At 36.4% G+C, this 21176-nt stretch overlaps 3 protein-coding genes across 6 annotated transcripts; all 3 read right to left on the bottom strand.

The window, feature by feature from the left end:
• Positions 1 to 257: 257 nt before the first annotated feature.
• LOC126594374 (APETALA2-like protein 3) lies at positions 258 to 3743 on the bottom strand. Of its 2 annotated transcripts, XM_050260676.1 has the most exons (10): positions 2952 to 3743; positions 2828 to 2853; positions 2704 to 2734; positions 2506 to 2593; positions 2264 to 2409; positions 1960 to 2004; positions 1749 to 1852; positions 1512 to 1648; positions 1256 to 1372; positions 258 to 870 (listed from the first exon to the last, which is right to left on the bottom strand). In XM_050260676.1, exons 1-10 carry the CDS (start codon positions 3413 to 3415, stop codon positions 595 to 597), a joined length of 1434 nt encoding a protein of 477 aa, XP_050116633.1. In that variant the 5' UTR covers positions 3416 to 3743; the 3' UTR covers positions 258 to 594. The 2 variants fall into 2 exon arrangements, with proteins under 2 accessions (XP_050116633.1, XP_050116634.1); XM_050260677.1 differs by lacking the exon at positions 1960 to 2004 and having other exon boundaries at positions 2952 to 3740.
• An 8098-nt stretch (positions 3744 to 11841) lies between these two features.
• Positions 11842 to 13833, bottom strand: LOC126593202 (60S ribosomal protein L4-like). The gene is made up of 2 exons (XM_050259139.1): positions 12667 to 13833; positions 11842 to 12139 (listed from the first exon to the last, which is right to left on the bottom strand). Exons 1-2 carry the CDS (start codon positions 13768 to 13770, stop codon positions 12026 to 12028), a joined length of 1218 nt encoding a protein of 405 aa, XP_050115096.1. The 5' UTR covers positions 13771 to 13833; the 3' UTR covers positions 11842 to 12025.
• A 1080-nt stretch (positions 13834 to 14913) lies between these two features.
• LOC126594302 (protein REVEILLE 8-like) lies at positions 14914 to 18116 on the bottom strand. Of its 3 annotated transcripts, none has more exons than XM_050260544.1 (8): positions 17767 to 18115; positions 17252 to 17309; positions 17050 to 17173; positions 16797 to 16955; positions 16585 to 16692; positions 16367 to 16476; positions 16175 to 16234; positions 14914 to 15454 (listed from the first exon to the last, which is right to left on the bottom strand). In XM_050260544.1, the coding sequence occupies exons 1-8, from the start codon at positions 17952 to 17954 to the stop codon at positions 15413 to 15415; spliced, it is 849 nt and encodes a 282-aa protein (XP_050116501.1). In that variant the 5' UTR covers positions 17955 to 18115; the 3' UTR covers positions 14914 to 15412. The 3 variants fall into 3 exon arrangements, with proteins under 3 accessions (XP_050116501.1, XP_050116503.1, XP_050116502.1); XM_050260545.1 differs by having other exon boundaries at positions 15419 to 15454; positions 16414 to 16476; positions 17767 to 18116; XM_050260546.1 differs by lacking the exon at positions 16585 to 16692.
• Between the last annotated feature and the right edge of the window lie 3060 nt (positions 18117 to 21176).

A 21176-nucleotide genomic window follows, 5' to 3' on the forward strand; every position in this document is an offset into this window, starting at 1 on the left:
AAGAGTGGCTAATATTATATATTGATTGCAACTTGCAAATGAGTTTCTCTCATTCGAAACTCATTCGAAACTCTTCCCTATATTTTCAATTAGTTTAAAATAAAATTTATATTTGAATTTTAATATTATTAAGCCCATGTAACGATACATTTTTGTACAAGTGATAATCTATGCTTAACATCCCCTCCTCTTACATTTTTGCGGGAATTTTTTTTTTTTTGAACTTGAGTGCAGATGCCCCCAATGTGGGATATCAGAAAAATATATAAAGGATTCGCATTCATGCTAAAGTTACTACAAAGTACAAACGCTTCATAAGTATAAAAAGATGTGAAATTGAACTATTGTAAGCTGCCAAAAGCACATTTTGCTACACCCTCAACTGAAGCATGGAGAACAATGCGACCGCAAATTTATGATCGTCGCCGGCCGAAGGCAAAGCTACCGCAATTTTTCCATGCCACTAGACCGCGATGCTCGATTTCATAAGCTTTATGTAATGCAAGCAAAATAAAGTTGATAACTAAACTTCTTTTATCTTTCCTTGTTACATTGCCTCGAAAAGAGTCCGAGACAACATTCTCCACTCAATTACTATCCGATCGTGACCTGCTTCTGGTTTTCAGCCTCTGCAAAATGGGGGATGTTGTTGGTGAATGACGGTGAAAAATGGTGGCGGAGAATCGCCTTGTTAGGGAAATGAAGTTGAGTGACAGCTGATGACGATGAAGTGGCTGTTGAAGAAGGGAATCCTGATGATGCTGCAATAGATAAGAGTGGCATGGAAGTTGGCCCGCCATTCAGGTCTTGGAATTGCGAAGCCCAACTGGGAAATGAGCTAACATCCATACTCTTCTCCATAGCTCTTTCCTGAAAACAACAAAGACATTGAATTGTTAACGGACACTGTAACCCGAGAATTGTCAGTAAATGGCAATAAACAGGAAATAAATCCTCTTTGGAATCAAAGAATTTGTTCACATTAGCGTAGGGAAGCTTGCGATGCTTCTTCCACAAGTTAAGAAAGAAAGGACCAATAATGTTTAACAACAGAAAGAAATTTAAACCCGAATAGTAAAATTTCACTGAAGATTTAACATAAAAGCTTAACTGCAACAAGTAACGTAATCAAATGAAATATTGCAAAGGTCGACAATAACTAATTAAGGCACAAGAACTAAGGTTTTGTAACTTCCTATCTGAAAATCTGAAAAAAAAAATGAAATTATAATGACTAGAAGTGATGGTAAATTACCATATGAATGGGAAAGAAAATGGAATTCATGTTGCTCATTATAGGATGCACCTCAGACGCCACCATTGAGCCATGAGAAAGTTGAGACCTCATAGGTGCTGGAACAGAGTTCTCATTCTGTAAAAAGAACAACGAACTGCTAAAAACGGAGTAGCTTAAGTTGCATTGTAGACATAGATACAAGATCAAGAATTTCTACAGAACAGAAAGGCGAATTGAACTGATAGGGGTATTCATAATTTGATCGCAACATTACCCTTGCTCTTGTGTGAATAGGAATGCCGTCACAGCCTAGCTGAAAAGGAAAGCTGCTCAAATTGATATTCTCCTTTTGGATTTCAGAAACGAAGGGGGGAGCAATTCCCAAGTTCAGATCAAGATTTTGGTGGCTGCCTGCACCAAGAAAATTTTAGATACATGATTTACTGACAAAAATAAAAGAACGGTTCGATTTGGTATCTTTTGAATTGATGTTCTCTACCAACAATACTACCTTTGTTATTGGCCTCAGACATTAACACCCCATCATATGAGCTTGAATCGAAGTTGGTGACTGCTTCTCTTCCATTGCACTCAATGGCAGCCTGGTCATATGCCCTGGTTTCAAAGAGTAACACCATACTGACTTAAATGAATCCCAAGGTCAGTAAGATCTCAAAGTTTAGATATCGAGTAAAATGCTGCCTATACAATATCGTAAAGACCTTGCAGCTTCAATCTCGCTATCAAATAGGCCAAGGTATATATACCTGCAGGCAACCAATGAAATACCGTACCCAATGAAAAACAATTTCTCAACTCATGCAAACAATTTACATGAAACCAAGCCCCAACTATTTATCGGTCCTCAATGAACACAATTCTTTGTGTCGTTCTCTTGTTCACATATCATAATCACTTAAGAGTCAAGACCACATACATAAATGAATACTAAACATCCATGTTACGAAATTTAAGGGACAAACTGATACTTCAAATAAGAACAGTGAAAAAGAAACGGGTTCTTACTTCCTGCCCATAAACTGGCCCATACGAGCTTCCCAGCGGCCACATTTGTGCAATGTGACTCCCCTGAATTTCGACCTTCCTCTAGAGAACCCGGTACTCTGGCGGCGCAGAATATGCACAAATTCTTCCTTTGTAAAATTACTCATCTGCATTACAATCGAAATCAAAACCCAAATCGAAAGAAAAGAAACAAACAATCAAAAACCTGCACATTACATACATATTACACTCCAAAATCCAACCTGCTTAATATCATCCTCATAATCACTGACACTGAAGTTAATATCAGCCTCAGTTCCACGGAATTTGATCGCAGCTCGATCATACGCCCTAACATCATTTTACCACAAACCCAAAATTACCCAAACAATTTACTAATTGGAACCAAATTTTACATTGAAATATTTACTGTTAACCCTTCTCAGTTTCTTAGTTCTTACCTAGCAGCAGATTGGGCAGTGTCAAATCCTCCTAAAAAATTTCAAAAAATTAAAAAATAATCAGCCCAAAATATAAAATAAAATAAAAACGATTAAATGGTGGGTTTTGATTCATTTTTCTTACCCAAGTACACTTGTTTCCCGCAATCCCTACAAAAATAGAAAGCCAGAGAGCTCAAATTCAGTACAGAATCAGAGTATCCAAACAGAGTAATAGTACAGCATTATCCCCGTAATCAAACACTAACCAAATATGGGATTCCCATCTCCCGGTTCTTCGATAAAACGTAACGCCCCGATACTGCGAGCTCCGGGACCGGGGCCCTCTCCGGCTCTTCTTCACTTGCTGCGGAGGCGCAATCCATTGCTTCGCAGGAGCATAGTAAATCGGCTCCAGCTCCAATCTGGAACCGGACGATAGTCCCAGCCACTGCTTCTTAGAAGCCGACGACGACGACGAAGAAGAGCGTACGGATTGGGCGAGCGGGAAGAGCTGGATGGTCCTCCGACCGTCGTAGTGATCAGCGGATACGTCGTCGTTCAGAGCAAGGAAGTTGAGAGTAGCGGAGTTATCGTCGTCGTCGCCGGCGAGGGTGAGGTTGGAGGAGGAGTTGAAGCTTTCGGAGCTTTCGATAGGGGTGGTGGAGAGAAGCTTGTGGTGGGAATCGGGAACGACGTCGTGGGAGACGAACCCGAGGTTGAGATCTAGCATTGCTGGCGGTTTTGGAATTGGGAAGTTGATTCAGAAGGCGGTGGAGGAGGAGGAGGTGGGGTGGGGAAAATGAGGGAGGAGGAGGAGGAGAAGGGAGGGAGTCATGGAGCTGCTTTGTTTTGAACGTGTTTGATGAAAGTAGGGAGAGAGAATTAGAGGAGTAGATTGTGGAAGAGGCGCCGGCGGGGGAGGATCATAGGGAGGCGGAGGCCGGCCGCGTGATTGAGAGAGTCACCGAGTCTCTCTCTTTCATTCATGCATACCTACAAGAAACAGAGGAGTTAATAAAGAAGCTGTTAGAGAGAGAGGAGAGTGAAAGATTAGATTGACTGCTTGGTGATGGAGGAAAGAACAAAGAGGAGACTCATGAGTAATTTTTCAGAAAACTAATGAAAAGGTTTGAAAACTTTGAGTTTTAATGATAAGGACAAAATAAAGGATAAAGTGAATAGTAACAGGATTGACTTTTTAGTGTAAAAATGTGGTTTTTCGTTAAAGTGAACAGTACCGGGTGCTTTTCGTTAAAGTTCCCTAATTTTTCATTGTATTCAGAACACCGGTACACCATGTGACTTCATATAAGTGGTAAAAAATTTTATTTTTTAAGTTATTAAATTTTTACGTACATATCCTACAATTTGTATAATGACATATCGTGTACCGGTCTATTTTTTCTCCTTTTTGTTTTTGGCGTGTGTAGCTTTGCTTCTTTCACAATGCACAACACTTTGACCTTTGGGTAAACTTATGAAACAAGATTAATGAAGCGTGGGATCTACGTACATCAACGGTTAGAAATAGACTACACAACGTTTAAATGGCTGACCACACCACAGCTCAAACCAAAAATGGTGTTTTGTAGGGAAACATTGCCGTTAACTTACTAGAATTGCTAAAAAGAATGCTACAGTCAATCGTTCATCCACTTTAACTGCTGATATAATTTACCTAATTACTCTAGGATTAAGAATTCTACGAGCGTTCGAACGATTCACCGAATTGTGCTAAGAAATGCAAGTACAAGATACTTGATTAGAGAACAATCATTAACTTGTAATTATACAAGAGAACATTCGCTAATAAGGATGAATGTTGTATTTATTCAAAGAGGAGTGGGAAGGGTTGTCACATCTTATTTATGTGGGCGTGAATTAGACATCCCTTTCATTTGGCTGACAGTTAGCCATCTATATATATAGAGACTAGCAGATGAGCACATACTCTATGTGTGTAAACAACCGTCCATTTTCTTCCACATTCTCCTCAAGCGTAACCGTTTCAATTCATTCAAACTATCTAAAAAACATCATGATTTCACTTACCTGTATGAAAAAATGATGGTGAAACAATTTCTCTTAATAAGTGCATATTTTTTATCTTATGTAAATATTTTGTCTTCCTTATATAAATATTGTGTATCAAAAGTGAGGGCAAAATAGGAAAAAAAAGCAAAAAGTTCAAAAGATGCAAAATTACTATTTTGCCCTCCTCATGTCAACATTGTGTATTCAAAAGTAAGGGCAAAATTGAAAGAAACATGGACAAAAAGTTGACAATCCCTCTTTTCTCAATAGAATATATATATATATATATATATATATATATATATATATATATCAATAATTAAAAACTCCATCCAAAACATTATAATTTTGTGATTTTATTTGTTGGGACTAATTGGGGGAGGGCACACTTTATGCAATTTTCTTTTTAGTCGATGTTATCTATACCTTTTTTTTTTATCTTTCGCATACCTTTTTAATTTTTGATGGTCGAATCCAATGAATTAAAGAATATCAAATAACAAAAATTAACGAATAGTTTGTGAACGATAAAAAAAAGGTGAGTTGATCACACCATTCTTCTTTTTTCTCTCTTTTTTATGTTTGCTTATGAAGTGACAACATATGAGTGAATCAAACATTGGAATTAGGTAGGACAGGTAAGATATTGAATGAACTCATTAGACCAAGCAAAGCATGTTAAGATAAAATGATTTGGCCCCTATTTACCAACCATACCAAAGATCAATTAACTACATTTTGTCTAAACGCGGATATGCCGTCTATAAATTTGTAAATATTATTAATAATATCGAATCGTCCATGATTGATTTTGTACAAGGATATTGGAAGAGAGGTGAATCAAACTCGAAATTTCATATACAATAATAATATTCTGTTATTCTAATCCAATTGAGTTATAAACTCCTTACAAGTATTAACCTTAACGGACATGTATTGTACTCAAAATGAAAGGTGTAAACATAATACATAAATGTAGTATATTCTTACTACTCGATATGTTATGCATTTTTAAGTTGGGTAGGGCAGTATTCATACACGTTCTCAAAGTACCTAAAATTAGCATGAAGCCATAACTAGTAGACCAAGCCATATGACATGGGCCCAACCGACAACTCTTAATGCAAAGTACATCAACATCCCTGATGATTAAAATTGTTGTTGGGTAAAATTGGAAAAATGAGGACGTAATTGGAATTTTATAAAAGGGGCTGAGTAAGGCTCTTCTCTTAAGTAGCAGTACAAAATATTTGCCTTATGTGACTCATACTAAATAACACAGCTACCACTACTTCGTCGTTTAATTCGTTATAGTTGAAAAGATCGGAATACTCGACGTGTCCTGCAACCTAATAAACTAGTTGAAAAGGAAAAAAGACAAAATTGAAAAAGAATAATAATAACAAAATATGCAGATGCAACTACCGTTTCGAGTTTTAAGTTTAACTGAAACAAAGCAAGATGTCCTCGCTTTAACATATGTTTTGTTGTTGGGTAAAATTAGAAAAATGAGGACGTAATTGGAATTTTAGAAAAGAGGCTGAGTAAGGCTCTTCTCTTAAGTAGTAGTACAAAATTTTTGCCTTATGTCACTCAAACTAAATAACACAGCTACCTCTACTGATTCGTCGTTTAATTCGTTATAGTTTAAAAGATCGGAATACTCGACGTGTCCTGCAACCTAATAAACTAGTTGAAAAGGAAACAAAACAAAATCGAAAAAGAATAATAATAACAAAATATGCAGATGCAACTATCGAGTTTTAAGTTTAACTAAAACAAAGTAAGACGTACTCGCTTTAACATATGTTTTGAAAATCGCCTTTTATGATTGTGTTTTAACTTTTGGTTTTTCTGCCGACAATGCTTTTAATCCATTTTGGTTCATTTTAATAACTATGAGACTTAGGAACCTTCAATCCTACCCTCTATTATTTTAGTTAAATTTTAGCTAAAAAGTCTAGAAGCACCCTAAACATCTCTCCTCCAACCATACTTTCTAATTTAGTAAGTCAAAATAAATAATATCAGTAGAAACAGAGTTTTTTTCTTTAACAAATTAAAACAATCTTCTATATATAAAGCTAATGGAAAAGATGAATAGTGATTTTAGTGTCATCAAGCTTCAACAAAAAAAAAATTGAACAAAAATGCCCCCAAGACAAAAAACTTTAAAGGCATCCCAAAATAATGCATCAAATCAGGCAGGGGTATTTTTATCATTTTAATAGTATTTTTTTAATAATTAATTTTTTGTGTTTTTTTTAATTAGCCCCTCACAATAGGCTAAGAATAATGTGATTCAATTTTTATATTTTAAAACAAGTTTAAAACATCTTAAGAGGCGTGTAATGCTGGTTATAAAAAATGTTGGAAAATGTGAATAGTGATTTTGGTGTCACCAAGCTTCAACAAAAATATTTGGACAAAAATACCCCTAAGACAAAAAAAACTTCAAAGGCATCCCAAAATAATGCATCAAATAAAGTAAGGGCATTTTCATCATTTTAATAATTTTTTTTTAATAATAAATTTTTTGTGGTTTTTTTTAAGTAGTACCTCACAATAGCCTAGAAATAATGTGATTCAATTTCTCTATTTTTAAACATGTTCAAAACATCTTAAAAGGCGTATAATGCCGGTTATTAAAAAAGTCATTCGCATGCGGAACAAAAATGCTCCCAAGATAAAAAAAAACTTCAAAAGCATCCCAAAATAATGCACCAAATAATACAGGGGCATTTTTGTAATTTTAACAGTATTTTTTAATAATTATTTTTTTGTGGTTTTATTTTATTTTATTTTTTTAAATTAGTACCTCAAAATAAGCTAGCAATAATGTGATTCAATTTCTCTATTTTTAAATACGTTTAAAATATCTTAAGAGGCGTGTAATGCCGGTTATAAAAAAAAAGTTATTTGCATGAGGATAATAATGTGATTAAATTAGTTGTCAAATGATTGTTGTTTTTTAACAAAAGATATTATCTACACTAAGGATGATGAAGATGGGCTTAGCCTCACAATGGGCTAGCAATAATGTGATTCAATAAGTTGTTTATTAAATATTATTTTTTATATTTTTAAACACATTCAAAACATCTTAAGAGGCATGTAATGCCTGTTATAAAAAATGTATTTCGCACGCGGATAATAATGTGATTAAATTAGTTGTCAAATGATTGTTTTTTTTTAACAAACGATATTATCTACACTAAGGGGAAGTGAGGTGGGTTTAGCCTTACAATGAGCTAGCAATAATGTGATTCAATCAATTTTATTAAATATTATTTTCTCTATTCTTAATGTAAATTCTATAGAGCGATTTGATTATGTGAATTCAACCGCTTTAATTAGTTTATGAGCGGTTTCTTCTAGCATAATATAAGATTATTCATTTACTTCAAATATTTGACTTTCCTTTTGTCAATTTACCCATATAAATACATTTAAAACGTGTAAATCACGCGTAGCACGCCGTAATTCAAAAAATGTCTTCTGCACGTGCGTGAGTGTGTGCATGAAGGCTAGTCTATATATAAAGAGAACACAAAGGGTAAATAGTGTTTTTGGTGTCACCAAGCTTCAATAAAAATATTTGGTCAAAATTTCCCCCAAGACAAAAAAACTTTAAATGCATCCCAAAATAATTCATCAAATAACACAAATGCATTTTCGTCATCTTAATAGTGTTTGTTTTTAATAATTAATTTGTGCTTTTCTTTAATTAGTGCTTAACAACAGGCGAGCAATAATGTTATTCAATTTCTCTATTTTTAAACATGTTCAAAACATCTTAAGAGGCATGTAATGCCGGTTATAAAAAAATGTCTTTCGCACACGAATAATAATGTGATTAAATTAATTGTCAAATGATTTTTTTTAAACAAACAATATTATCTACACTAAGGGGGGAGGGAGGTGGGTTTAACCTCACAATATGCTAGCAATAATGTGATTAAATCAGTTGTTTATTAAATATTATTTTCTCTATTTTTAGAAACGTTCAAAACATCTTAAGAGGCGTGTAATGCCGGTTATAAAAAAATATTTCTTTTTTTTTTATAGAATAAAAAAGGTATTTCACATGCGGATAATAATGTGATTAAATTAGTTTTCAAATGATTGTTTTTTTTTTTTTTAATAAACGATATTATCTACACTAAAGTGAATAGTGGACTTAGCCTCACAATGAGTTAGCAATAATGTGATTCAATCAATTGTTTATTAAATATTATTTTCTCTATTCTTAATATAAATTCTATAAAAACCGATTTTATTATGTGAATTCAGCTGCTTTAATTGGTTTATGAGGGGTTTCTTCTAGCATGATCGAATATTATTCATTTAATTCAAATATTTGACTTTTCTTTTGTCAATTTACGCATATAAATACATTTAAAATAGGTGTGGGCACGAGCCAGGCTAGGCCCAATTTAGAAGGGACCGGACCGGACCTAGGTTCAAAGGAAACGGGCCGAGTCGGGCTGGGTCCACGGGTCCCATTTTTTTTTGGTTTGAAAAAAAAAAACTGCACAGATTGCAAAAAACAATACATCCAAAATGATTCCATCCAAGTTCATAGATTAACAATACATCCAAAATAATAATATTACATCGTCCAACATCTAAAAATCAAATCAACATACAAAATATCCGAAAGTCCAAGACATCTGCAATAAATTCCAAATTAACATCCAAAACCACATCCAACGTTCCAGTTCCAACAACAATCCTCATTGAATCTGCAAGCAAAAATAGAATAAACATGACATTTTAACGTCCAACATCATATTATCCTCAAGAATCTGGCGCCAACCTTTCCAATCCCAAAACTGTGTGACTGCGAACTACAACACCATACAGAAAATCTTACATTTCAGATTCAATGAAATAAAAACAAACCAACACAGCTAGAACATAAACAAGCCACTGGAACTTTTTTAACATTCATTATTTACTTCTTATCTTTATCTTCTTATGATGAACTGGATCTTTAATTATTTAAATCTCAACTGTACTAAAATAGATACCAAGCCTAACCCTATTGATCACCAAGAGCCATAGAAAACAACGCTCTATGTTGGCCAAAAAAGAAGATCCTTCCCAAGTTGCTATACCTCAAAAAAGCACAAATAATATCATTACTCCTGCAATCCATACCAAAACCAAGACAAAAATGATCGAACGAACACACAAACCACCAAGAATGAAAAAGGAAACAAATCACTTAATCACACACACACACACACACACAAGGACAGGACCAAAGAACAAACCATAAAACCTTAAACTTTCTAAGCATAGACCAGAAAAACAAAATTAAAGAACAAAACCAGATAGCAACAACAAAATCCAAATATAGCAGTGATGTTGAAACTAAAGAATATGGCAAATTGAGAACCATCTGCATATATATAATTGGTACCATACCACACACACACACACACACACAAAGACTGGTCCATCTATAATACGACACTAACAAAATCCAATGATAATTAACTCAACCATTACACAACAACTGATCCCAAGTGAGAACCATCTGTATATATATAATTGGTACCATACTACCATTAAAGTAGAACACAGTTCCCGCAAATTCATCAGCAATACATGAGTTTGTATGAACGTAATTGTGACAATAAAAATTTATGAAAACACTGTTAACCTTAATATGAACCTTTAGAGTAAAAGTTTAGTACAAATTCTGCTTCTTCTGCAGGTACGAAAATTCAACTCAATTAAGTATTAACTCTGAAAACACCTAATAAACAAGCTAAAAAAATTCAGAAAATCCACCAAATCAACAAGAACAAACATGAACATCCCAATAGATCAAAGTTCAAACTAGAAAGTTACAAACATCAGAGGTTAAAAAACCTATAAAAAAATTAAAATAAAAAAAAAAGGTTAAAGAATTCACCTGAACTGGCGACGGTGGAGTGTTGGTGATCGCAAGTCGCAACGGCGGTGATGTCGTCGAGGAGAACAATCGAGAAGAAGATCAGCAGTGGTGGTCGTCAGGTCCCTGACTCACGACGACGGTGATGTCGGGGGTGGGCAAGGAGATGACTGACGGGGAGTGATGGAGTGTGGGTGGTGGAACCGTGGAAGGGAAAGGCTCAGGGAAGGGGACGAGGTCATTAGAGACAGAGAGGTCGAGGGTCGAGAGAGACTCGATCAGATTCAGAGATACTAGGGTAAAAACCAACGATCATGATTGGAAGGTATGTTTATTTTCAATCTGGGCCGTCCATTTCAATTACAAACAGGCCGGTCTGGGGCCCCTTTTTCTATACATCTGGAACCGGCCCGCCCCACCCATGTCATTGCCCCAGCCCGCCCTGCCCCGTTTCCCCTATTAAAAAACAGGAATCGGCATGTACCTACCCCGACCCGCGGTTCCTGTACCCGTTTGCCCACCCCTAATTTAAAATGTGTAAATCACGTGTAACATTTCGTGATTCAAAAAATCTCTTCTGCACACATGTTAACACGTGCATAAAGACTAGTAGTAATTAATGCGAGGAGCCCTTCCTTTCTAACTCCCTTGATTATGAACTCCTAGCAAATTTTGCTTCCCTAAGAGCAAGAGCGTGACTGGAGATGAGATTTTCTAAATTCCTCCTAAATTAAGCTCATTTAGGGAACACATTGGATATGCTTTGATCATAATACATTGTGACTCGCCACTCAGTACTATAATCTAATGATATTCATCTTCACTTAAAAGTGAGAGACATTAGATTCAAATCTCGTAGATAATAAATTCGATATCAAATTAAATTACCCATTGTCAAGTTTAACCAAACTCCCCCTTCTCTTAGTGTAAAAACACCTATGTACTTCAAAAAAACCATAAAAAATAGTAGTACATTGCGACTCTTAACTGCATTGGATAATAAGGGTTCCAACCCGCAAACTGGCTATTCTATCATAAATATGCTCGTCGGACCAACGGCAAACTGGCTATACAACCAGGAGTCACAAAACCAACTAATCACAACAAAGCAAAAGCAACCAAATCATAACAAGCAGTAATATAACCAAATGACCCTAACATGATCAGAGCGAAGCATAGCGGAAAAGTAACAAAAATATTACACTGCCCAGTGCACGTTATAGAAAATCTCCAACCAGATCAAATGGAGGAATAACAAATCAAAACTTGCTTGTTCAATAAACTCATTTCCCATAAACTTCTCATCCATGACTAAAAGTAAACAAAAGGCACAGATAAACACCACAGCAAAATAGACTAACAAAAGCAATGTCTTATAGGAGTTTAAAGCAATAAACTAAATCACTGGGCAACCCCGAGCCACTTTGTGAAGTTGTCGAACTCGGTGTAATCGCTGTCAGAGATCATGGTTTTGTACCAAGCCTTTCCAGCTGCCTTGATGGCGGTAGCCTCCTCCTGTACAAAATAAAATTCAACAAGTATATTAGCACACAAGCCTACAATCGTATACAAGTAAACAAGACTCCCACAAGTATTAGACAAAATAAACAGATATTCTACGTTAGCATACATGATCAAACAAAATCTTGGTATATGTAAACTTCACATGAACAAACATTGCTTTTACGAAATAGGATTCACATAAGAGCGACAAAAACACAAAACATTGCTTTTACAGTAGCACGCTTAAACATCTTTACAACACAATTACATGTACTATTTAAAGTAGAATTAGCTTTTTAACGTTATCACATTTCAAGTATAATTAGACACCAGATAACAACAATTACTAATGCAGGCACATCATTTTGCAATCAAATCATCCTGTAAAATCCTCTAAAACACAAAACTGAGTGAACCAATCAATCATATTTAATAATTATCCTCACAACGAAACCAACAATTATGTTTAACAATCATATTTCATAAAGAACAACATATCATCAAAAGCAATTCAAATGGAAACAAGCTGGATCGATTACCTTAGTAATGGGCTTTCTTTTCTTGTCAAGCTTCTCCTTCTTAGCCTTCACGCGCTGCTCCTCAGCCAAAAGAGACATTCTCCTTGCGGTTTTAGCATAAGGATTCAACTTTAGCATAGTGTTCAGGTTTTTGAGAGGGTTCTTTTTCATCGGAGCCCTCTTGGCATCCTTCTTGATAGGCCTGACGACTGACTGAACCTCATCAGAATTTATGATCCTAGCCAAGTCAGCATTCAACATCTTCGACCTCGGCAGCACGTATCCCTTCTTCTTCTCCGAGAGCTTGTCAAACGACCCGTAAATCGAGTCGAGCTTCTCGAAAGCGGACTTGGTCCAGATCACAAACCGACCCAAATGCCCACCAGGAGCGAGCTTCAGCAGGTTGAGCCTCTCCACATTGATAATCTCGACACCAGGAAGGTTCCTGAAGGCCTTCACCAGCTTAGCCCCTTCAGTTCCGTACACAATCAGAGGTCCCTTGCGGTTGATGTACCTCCTGTTCCTCATCTTACCCTTTCCAGGGCGAATCGCGTGGCTGTCCTTTGCCTTCTCGGCGTCGGCGTAAGCCCCAATCTGCTTCAGAAGCTTCAGAGCAGCCGAAGTCTTCTCCACGCCCTCAGCCGAGTCGCTGACAACAAGAGGAAGCTCCGGAACGGTCTCGATTTTGTGACCGCGGGCCATGACCAGAGAGGGAACGGCAGAAGCCGCAATCGCCGAAACGATGGCGTATCGCTTCTGGTTCACGTTGATCCTTCGGTGCCAGCGGCGCCAGATCTTGGTAGGAGCGAACATGCGCCCGCCACGGCACATGTTTCCGAAGGCTCCCTGCCCGGCGCGGTGGGTCCCGCCACCGGGAACACGAGGGATACGCGAGACGGCACGTCCAGTTCCCCAGGACTCGGCTGAGGTCTGGTGACCGGCCTTCTTGGAAACCGCGTAGGGCTGGCGGCTGTTGTTCGACATTTGGGAGTGGACGGCTGTGACGACGTCGGGGCGGATCGGCACCTTCATGACGTCGGGTAAGGCGACGGTCTGGCACTGATCGGTGGCCATGTCGCCGTCAAGGGTTTGGACAGTGACGAGGGGGCGAGCGGCGGCGGCCATTTCTAAGAGTGGGTGGAGTGTGAGAGATGCGGTGTGAGGGTTTAGGGTTGTGACAAATGAGTTTAAACTTGATTTTATACCTAAAATGTTTTGGGCCGTAGGGTTTTTTCAGGGTTGGACGCCCCTTTTTCTTTTTTTTTTTCTTTTTTGTTCTAATTTTTTGGTAATTTCGAAAATAAAATGAAGGTAATTTGAATTTCTTACATATGTTTTTGGGTCAATAAATTATATTCTTACATTCAATTCTGTATTCTTCTTATTTTGTGAAATGCTAAAAAATTGTTGAATATTATCAATTTTTGTTAAAAAAATAAATAATTTTCTTTGAAGTTATAGCATGTAATGGGCCAGATCAGGTAGGCTGGAGCAGTTGGGCCTCATAATGTTTGTGGGCCTTGTGACACTATGATAGGAAAATGAGAAAATTGTAGCAATGGTTAATCAACTAAAAATTCAAAACCATTGGTCCCTTAACTCAAAAAAATGTATAGCTATGGTCCTTTTCGTCAATTTCACTAAAACTGCCATTAAAAGAAGTCACGCGCCATGCACGTGAAGTCAGAATTAAGGGGCAAATATGGGAAACTAATTGTTGAAATGGTCCTTCAACTTTAATATAATTGAAGAAATGGTCCCTCAACCTTAATCCAATTGCAGCAATGGTTTTACAACTTTAACTCAATTGTAGCAATGATTCTTCCAACATGACTCGTTTTGACGAAAGTGCTGACGAAACTGACGAAATTGATCATGACTGCACATTTTGAGGAGTTCAAGGACCATTAGTCATGAATTTTTAGTTGATGAACTATTGCTCCAATTTGGTTAAAATTGAGGAACCATTGCTACAATTTCCTCTATAAACAAACACAATTTGAAATATAAAAAAAATTAAATAACCCTGTTATTTTCTTGATGAGGTCTTGATATTGAAAATATTGACCAAAGGCATTCTTAATATTGAAATGACCATTTGATTGATATGATATTACCTCTAATGCATTAGGGATTTTGAAGAGAATGCGATACTGGAGAAGATCAATGGTACCATTATTTTGATACAACGATGTTGAAGGGGAAGGAATTTAACTCAAGACATCACGTCAGACTGATAAATGCTATTAGCGAGCTCAGCTTCAAGAATTTGGATTCTAACATCTTTTCTTTTTGTTACTAAATTGTCAATGTTCGCTATAAGAATTCGGATTCTCCGTTGTCGTAGTTAAATTTGTTTGATGGCACAAGATGCAAACCTATTGTTGTTTCCTTAACAGAAAACGTAAAGAAAAGAGAGAAAGAAAGAAGAGAAAACTACAACTAAACACATGTTACACGATATGCATACTTGTCTGGAAGGCCTGGACAAAATCGGGGATACGAATAAATCATCCATTGAGGCCACCAGACAATTTAGATCCTTTTGCACAGCTTGAAAACCAGTTCAAATGTTTCTTCCTTTCAGACTCCTCTAACGCTGTATGCATTGTGTCTGCAGAACTACATTCCTAACATCGGATTTGGCATTTGCTGTTCTAGAACCACTACACTTTTGCTCCAAAACACACACCAGTCAGCGGGTGTAACTACGAAGAAGTTCATCATGACAGATGGTTATTCAGCTTCGCGGTGACAATTCCTGCAGCTACTGTTTTCGTAGGACATCATGTGATACCAGGACCTTCCTCTGAACCAAAATACACATGATTAATTAGTCAAAATTAAAGAAAATCACAAGCTTTAAAAAAGACTAAAATCTTAAGGAATAAGGCAAACCAAATGAGAAGTTGGGACATTTGATGAATAAAGAGAGGATGCTGATAGGCTTATTAAGAGTTAATCGAACTCTCAAGATTTGGAAGTGTTTTCTCAGGAAGAACAGCTCACGGAAAGCTTCATTTTTTTTTGTCACGCATGTAAAGTTCTATTGAAACTTCTAATTTGAGCATTTTCGGTGTCATCTTTCACCAATCTCTTTATTTTACGCATCATTTTTCTCTAAGATAACATGTGAAATTTATAGTTAAGGTCATTACACTCGTTACTGATAGCAGCACTATTTGATTCTCATAACAAATTTAAACATGAGAAAAGAGATCCAGTTCAGGGAGATCGAAACTCTGTTGTTACGATAAAAAAGAGAATACATCAGCAATCCAAAAGCTAGCAAATGCGTAAACTAGCAAAACTGGAATTGTTTTTCTTGTCGTAATGTAAACATAACTAGTTAAATGGGTAATTTTTGTGAAAGAAAAACAATATCCACATTGCTTTTTATACCTAAATCTAGAAGGAGATTGGAATTGACAAGGATAACTGAGAAACAATAGAAACGTATGCCTAACTGCGAAGAAAAGTTACATCACACGACACTACTATTGTAATAGCACAAAATAGTAAGAATTACCATTGGTTCAAAGTCCGGACTGGACAAGTTGAAGCTGAGATTCCTCATTAACAACATAACCTGCAGAAGTAACAAAATTTAACTACAGGCGCATTGATTCGTAGTAACTATTCTCATCCCACTGTTACTTGTTAATATTAGAAACCGTCAAGAAACAAATTGCTAAAAGCGATGTAATTTCATTCAACTCACAGTTTCAAAATTAATGGGATTCATTTCCCTGAGTTTCTGAGCATGACCTTTTGTTTCTGGATCAAAAACACTCCCGATGAAGCTATAAACTTCGGCAAAATCAGGGAGACCTGCAAAATAGTAAAACATATACATATATCATGAATGTTCCACCATAAATTTTCTTGAAATTCAAAGTCGAGAACAGATATAGTCAGCAGTTGCAGTCTGATGATCACCATGATGCCCAGGAGCTTGTTTCCCTTGATTTGGTATCTCGGAACTTGGCAGGGGGCCACTAAGACTGCATGTGTTAATCCTTGATAACCCCTTTGATCCAATGTCAGCTGAATCAGTTACGCCGAACCCCATAATAAGCGCTGGAAAGTTCTCGACAAAGCTATTCTGCCGTAAGCATATCAAGCAAAACAACTAGAAAAATAGAATATACCTTCAGTTCCATGAAGATTAGTAAATTCTTCATGTGACAACAGAATTTGGTCGGATGCAGGGTTTGTCAAAATGGAAGTTTCATCCCAAGGAGAATAGGTAGATGCAATTGCGTTCATTGAAGAAGGATAAGCAATGGATGCTTGCAACGGAAGTAAACCTGCCAATTCCGATATTGAACAATTAAAAGTGAAAACAATTAAGGTTTAAGCTTTAGAAAGACACAATATCACTATCTTTTAACAATGGAGAACCATTTTTGGAGGCCTTTTGCGGGTAAGGATGAGCAGCCTTGCGCTTTGGCCGCGGAGGAGGCACGTGTGCTGTTGTCCCGCTCTTTTGAACTTTCAAGAAGTACTTCTGGGCGTGACTCCTAATCTGCAAAACCCCAATTCTCATAAACCCCCAATTCATACTAACTTCAAACTAAAATGCAGAAAAACACTGGGTCCAAACCTGAATAACCGTTTTCGAACCTACAAAATCTTCGATTTTCTTCCAGTCTCTATCAAACCTGAAAATCCCACCGAAACTTCAATAACACTGACATCAAATGACAAAATCTACAGTTTTCCACATTAAAATCTCCCATTACATTACTCTGTTCACGATTCTAAAAATAAAGTGAGAACTAAATTGGAGCAAAAGAATATTAAAGTTCAGAAATTTGGAAAATTCAAATAAAACCCACAACCCAAAACAAGAAATTAAAGCACACCACAACAACAGCTACACAAAAAGAAATTAAAGCCAATAAGCAATCAAGTAAACTGAAACAGAAATAGGCAGGCGGTGGACTGCCGTGGTGAATAAGGCTTTCCTCTTCAACCCACTACGTTCGGGTTCAAATCCTCCTTTTCCCGTAGTTTTGATGAATTTAGTGTAGATTATCCAACCGTTTATTGACAAAAACAAAGAAAACAGAATTGAATGCTTGAAAGTAAAAAGACAACGAATAGAGGAAGACTGACAGTTGAAGAGCTTCGAGGAACTTGTCGTGCTCTTCGTCGGTCCAGCTTTCTCTGGACTTGGTGATGGTGTATGGCTTCCGGACCTTCTTCCCCGACCCGTCTGAGGACGTCTTCAACACCGTGCCCATTGACGATTGGGGGTTGGTGGAGGCAGTGGAGTTCATGTGACTGAATGAATGAATGTGCATGTGAGAGAGAGAGAGAGAGAGAGTTTGTGGCGCGCGGGGGTTCTGAGGGACTGTGTGTTCCAAAATGCGTGGTGGTGGCAAGCGAGTGAATTGAGGCCGCCCAATTATTTGGTCACCGTCTTCTCTTCTTCCTCCACTCAATTAATCGTCCCGCGTCTTTGCTTTTACAAGTTTTTACTGCGGGGACAAGTATATAGCACTGGTTTGAAACTTCCTCGGTACACCTTTTTAGTCTTTACGGCACCATCACTGTCACGTGTTAGTTATCTATTGATAGACAATAGTACAGGTACGCCGTGTTACCAATCTATACACGTTATAACACGCGTATTTTGTCTATGATACGTAAATTAAATAATATTACATGATTGTGTGTGACAGTCACGTATGAAAATTTTCCAACTTTACTAGAGATTTTACTTCTATAAGAAATGCGACGAGTGATGGGGACAATAAGCGTTATACAAATGAAATTGTATACAAACTCTTATTTTTATCCAATTGGGTTGACATGAACGCCATTAGTACTATAGTTTAGTGGTAAGTAAGATGTCTTATAAGTTCAACTCATGCAAATGGCGAGTTCTATATTAAATTATTTTAGCTCCCATTGTATGGTTTAATCCAAACTTCTACATGTTTAAATATCATTATATTATGGGAAAATTAGGTTCACATCCTTCTTTTTGTTACTCTATTGATTAAAATCTTATTCATTTTCAATTTTTGATCAAAGTTCTTGGGTATTAATAACATCATTAATTTTTTATCAAAATTTTTGATCAAAGTGCCTTCGTCCATGAGCGGTAGGTCTCGGGTTCGAGACTTGGGAGCAGCCTCTCCATAAATGGGGGTAAGGCTAGCCGACATTTACCTCTCCCAGACCCTGCGTAAAGCGGGAGCCTTGTGCACTGGGTACGACCTTAATGATAAAAATGTTACAATTAGTATATTTATATTTATGGCTAAAATTTTTATCATATATTTTTATTTTTAGTTTGTACCTATTTTTAATTTGCAAATATTTTTTAATTTGTACCAATTTTCTTTTCATTTTTAATTTGTACCCATATATTAGTTTCTTTTTGTGCCCATATTTTTGTAAAATTTTATTTGTATTTGTACCCATGTGTATACCATCACGTGACATTTAATCAATGATAGAAAAATTACATATGGTATATTTATATTTTATGCCTAAATTTTGTATCATATATTTATATTTTTAGTTTGTACCCACTTTTAATTTGCAACATTTTTTTTTAATTTGTAGTATTTTCTTTTTAGTTTTATTTTGTAACCATTTTTAATAGTATTATAATGAGGGATTTTAAATTTATAGGATTATAAAGCTCATAAAATATCAAACAATTAATGTCAAAACTATAAAACTATAAATATTAATAGTAATATAATAAGGTGTACAAAGTCAAGGGACATTGATCAAACTTTGAATATTATTAAGATTTTAATCAAAGAATGTTAAAAATTAGGGACCGCATCCAAAATATTCCTATTTTTTATGTTTTATTACAAGCGGTAATTTACACTAATCAATACTAAAATCAAAAGGGTCATCATTTACAAAAATATAGAAGGCAAATTCCACCTAAGGGTTCTATTATATGGTACCAGAGCAAGGCATCATAGCGGGTATGACAGCGAGCTTAGCATGAGTTATGACTTCACGATTACGAATGGAATCAAGTCTGGGCAAATGATCAGATGGTTTGAAAACTAATAATAACCAAAGAAAATGGTAGGCTCTACATACTTAGCTTAATCAAGTTAGTTAGAGCATTGTGCTCAATCTCTTTACACTCAAATTCGAATCTTTCTGCCTATTGATTAGTTAAATATGTTTAGGTACATATATTTCGGTACACTAGTTTAGTATAATATATTTAGGTACCGACATTTCAGTACACTAGTTTAGTATCATATAGTTAGGTACGGAATTTTCGGTACACTTACGGTTTTACATATTTTCTTATGTGTCACTAGTTCACTACAATATATTTAGGTACGGGCATTTCGGTACACTAATTTAGTAAAATATATTATGATACGGACATTTAGGTACTCTAATTAGAGAAAGTTAGATAAAATTAATGAATTAAAATGTGTATAATAATAAATTTAAAATTTAAAGTAATAACATTAAATAAGTTATCTATTAAATATAAGAACAAAAATATAATATGAATTTGAATTAAGTACACATTAATGACTAAATCAATATTTAATCTAGCATCAGGTTTTTATTAAATTTTAGTCTCCTTAAAGTTCAAAAACCTCTAAAAAATAACAAATGAAAAAGCTTCTAAAGAAAAAGTTGTTCAAGTTAATTGGATAGTAAAACATTAGCCACAAAGAAAGTACATTGTTTTACATCAAATAGTATAAATAAACACGTGTAACATTATTATTGTCTGCTAGCGTCTGTGTAGACGAATTCTTGGTTGGCCTCAAATCGAGCAAAAATATTAATCGTGGCCGATTTTGTGCTGATGCTACATGCAACTCCCTCCTGTCCACAACTATGATTGCGTGATTCCGAGAGAGCCATTGGTGGGGACAGCTGCGCCATGTCACCGGGTACGACTGCCACTCACCACTTCCTTTCTTTTCAGAATTTGTTTAGTTGTTTTGAAGAGAAGAATCGTTAAGGGTGCGTTTGTTTACCCTCATTAATTATCATTGGACTGGACTGAACTAACACTTAATCCAGTCTCATGTTTGGTACTGGCAGGGACTAGTTTTAATGAGATTAGGTGGGACTCGCAGGGACTAACGACGTTGCTAGGAGGTCTTAGCGAGATCCCCAAAATGCTTCGGACCACTACGACCGTCTCTTGCGTTCACCTTCAACTGGGTTTGACAGAAACAAATCTAAGAAATCCAAGTTTGTCTCGAATTTCTTCACTAAAAATTGCCATCGTTTCTACGAGTGAAGTCGGAACGGCCATGACAGACTTTGAAGAGGTTCCTGCAGCCCCGTAAGAAATCTAAGCGTTCCAACCCCAAGCCACTGTTGTCTCTCACTCCCCCAACTCCACAAACCCCGACTCCCAACCGCTTACCTCGCCAGGCCTATGAGAATTGAAAAAAACCCCAAATCTGGGAATTGCAAAAATACCACATTTGGGAATTGCATAACACCCAAAGAGAAGGGCAAGAGGTGGAAAGGGGAGGAGAAGGTTTGACTAAGCTTGAAATGGG

Source organism: Malus sylvestris, chromosome 12 (genome assembly GCF_916048215.2).
Source record: "Malus sylvestris chromosome 12, drMalSylv7.2, whole genome shotgun sequence".
NCBI lineage: Eukaryota > Viridiplantae > Streptophyta > Magnoliopsida > Rosales > Rosaceae > Malus > Malus sylvestris.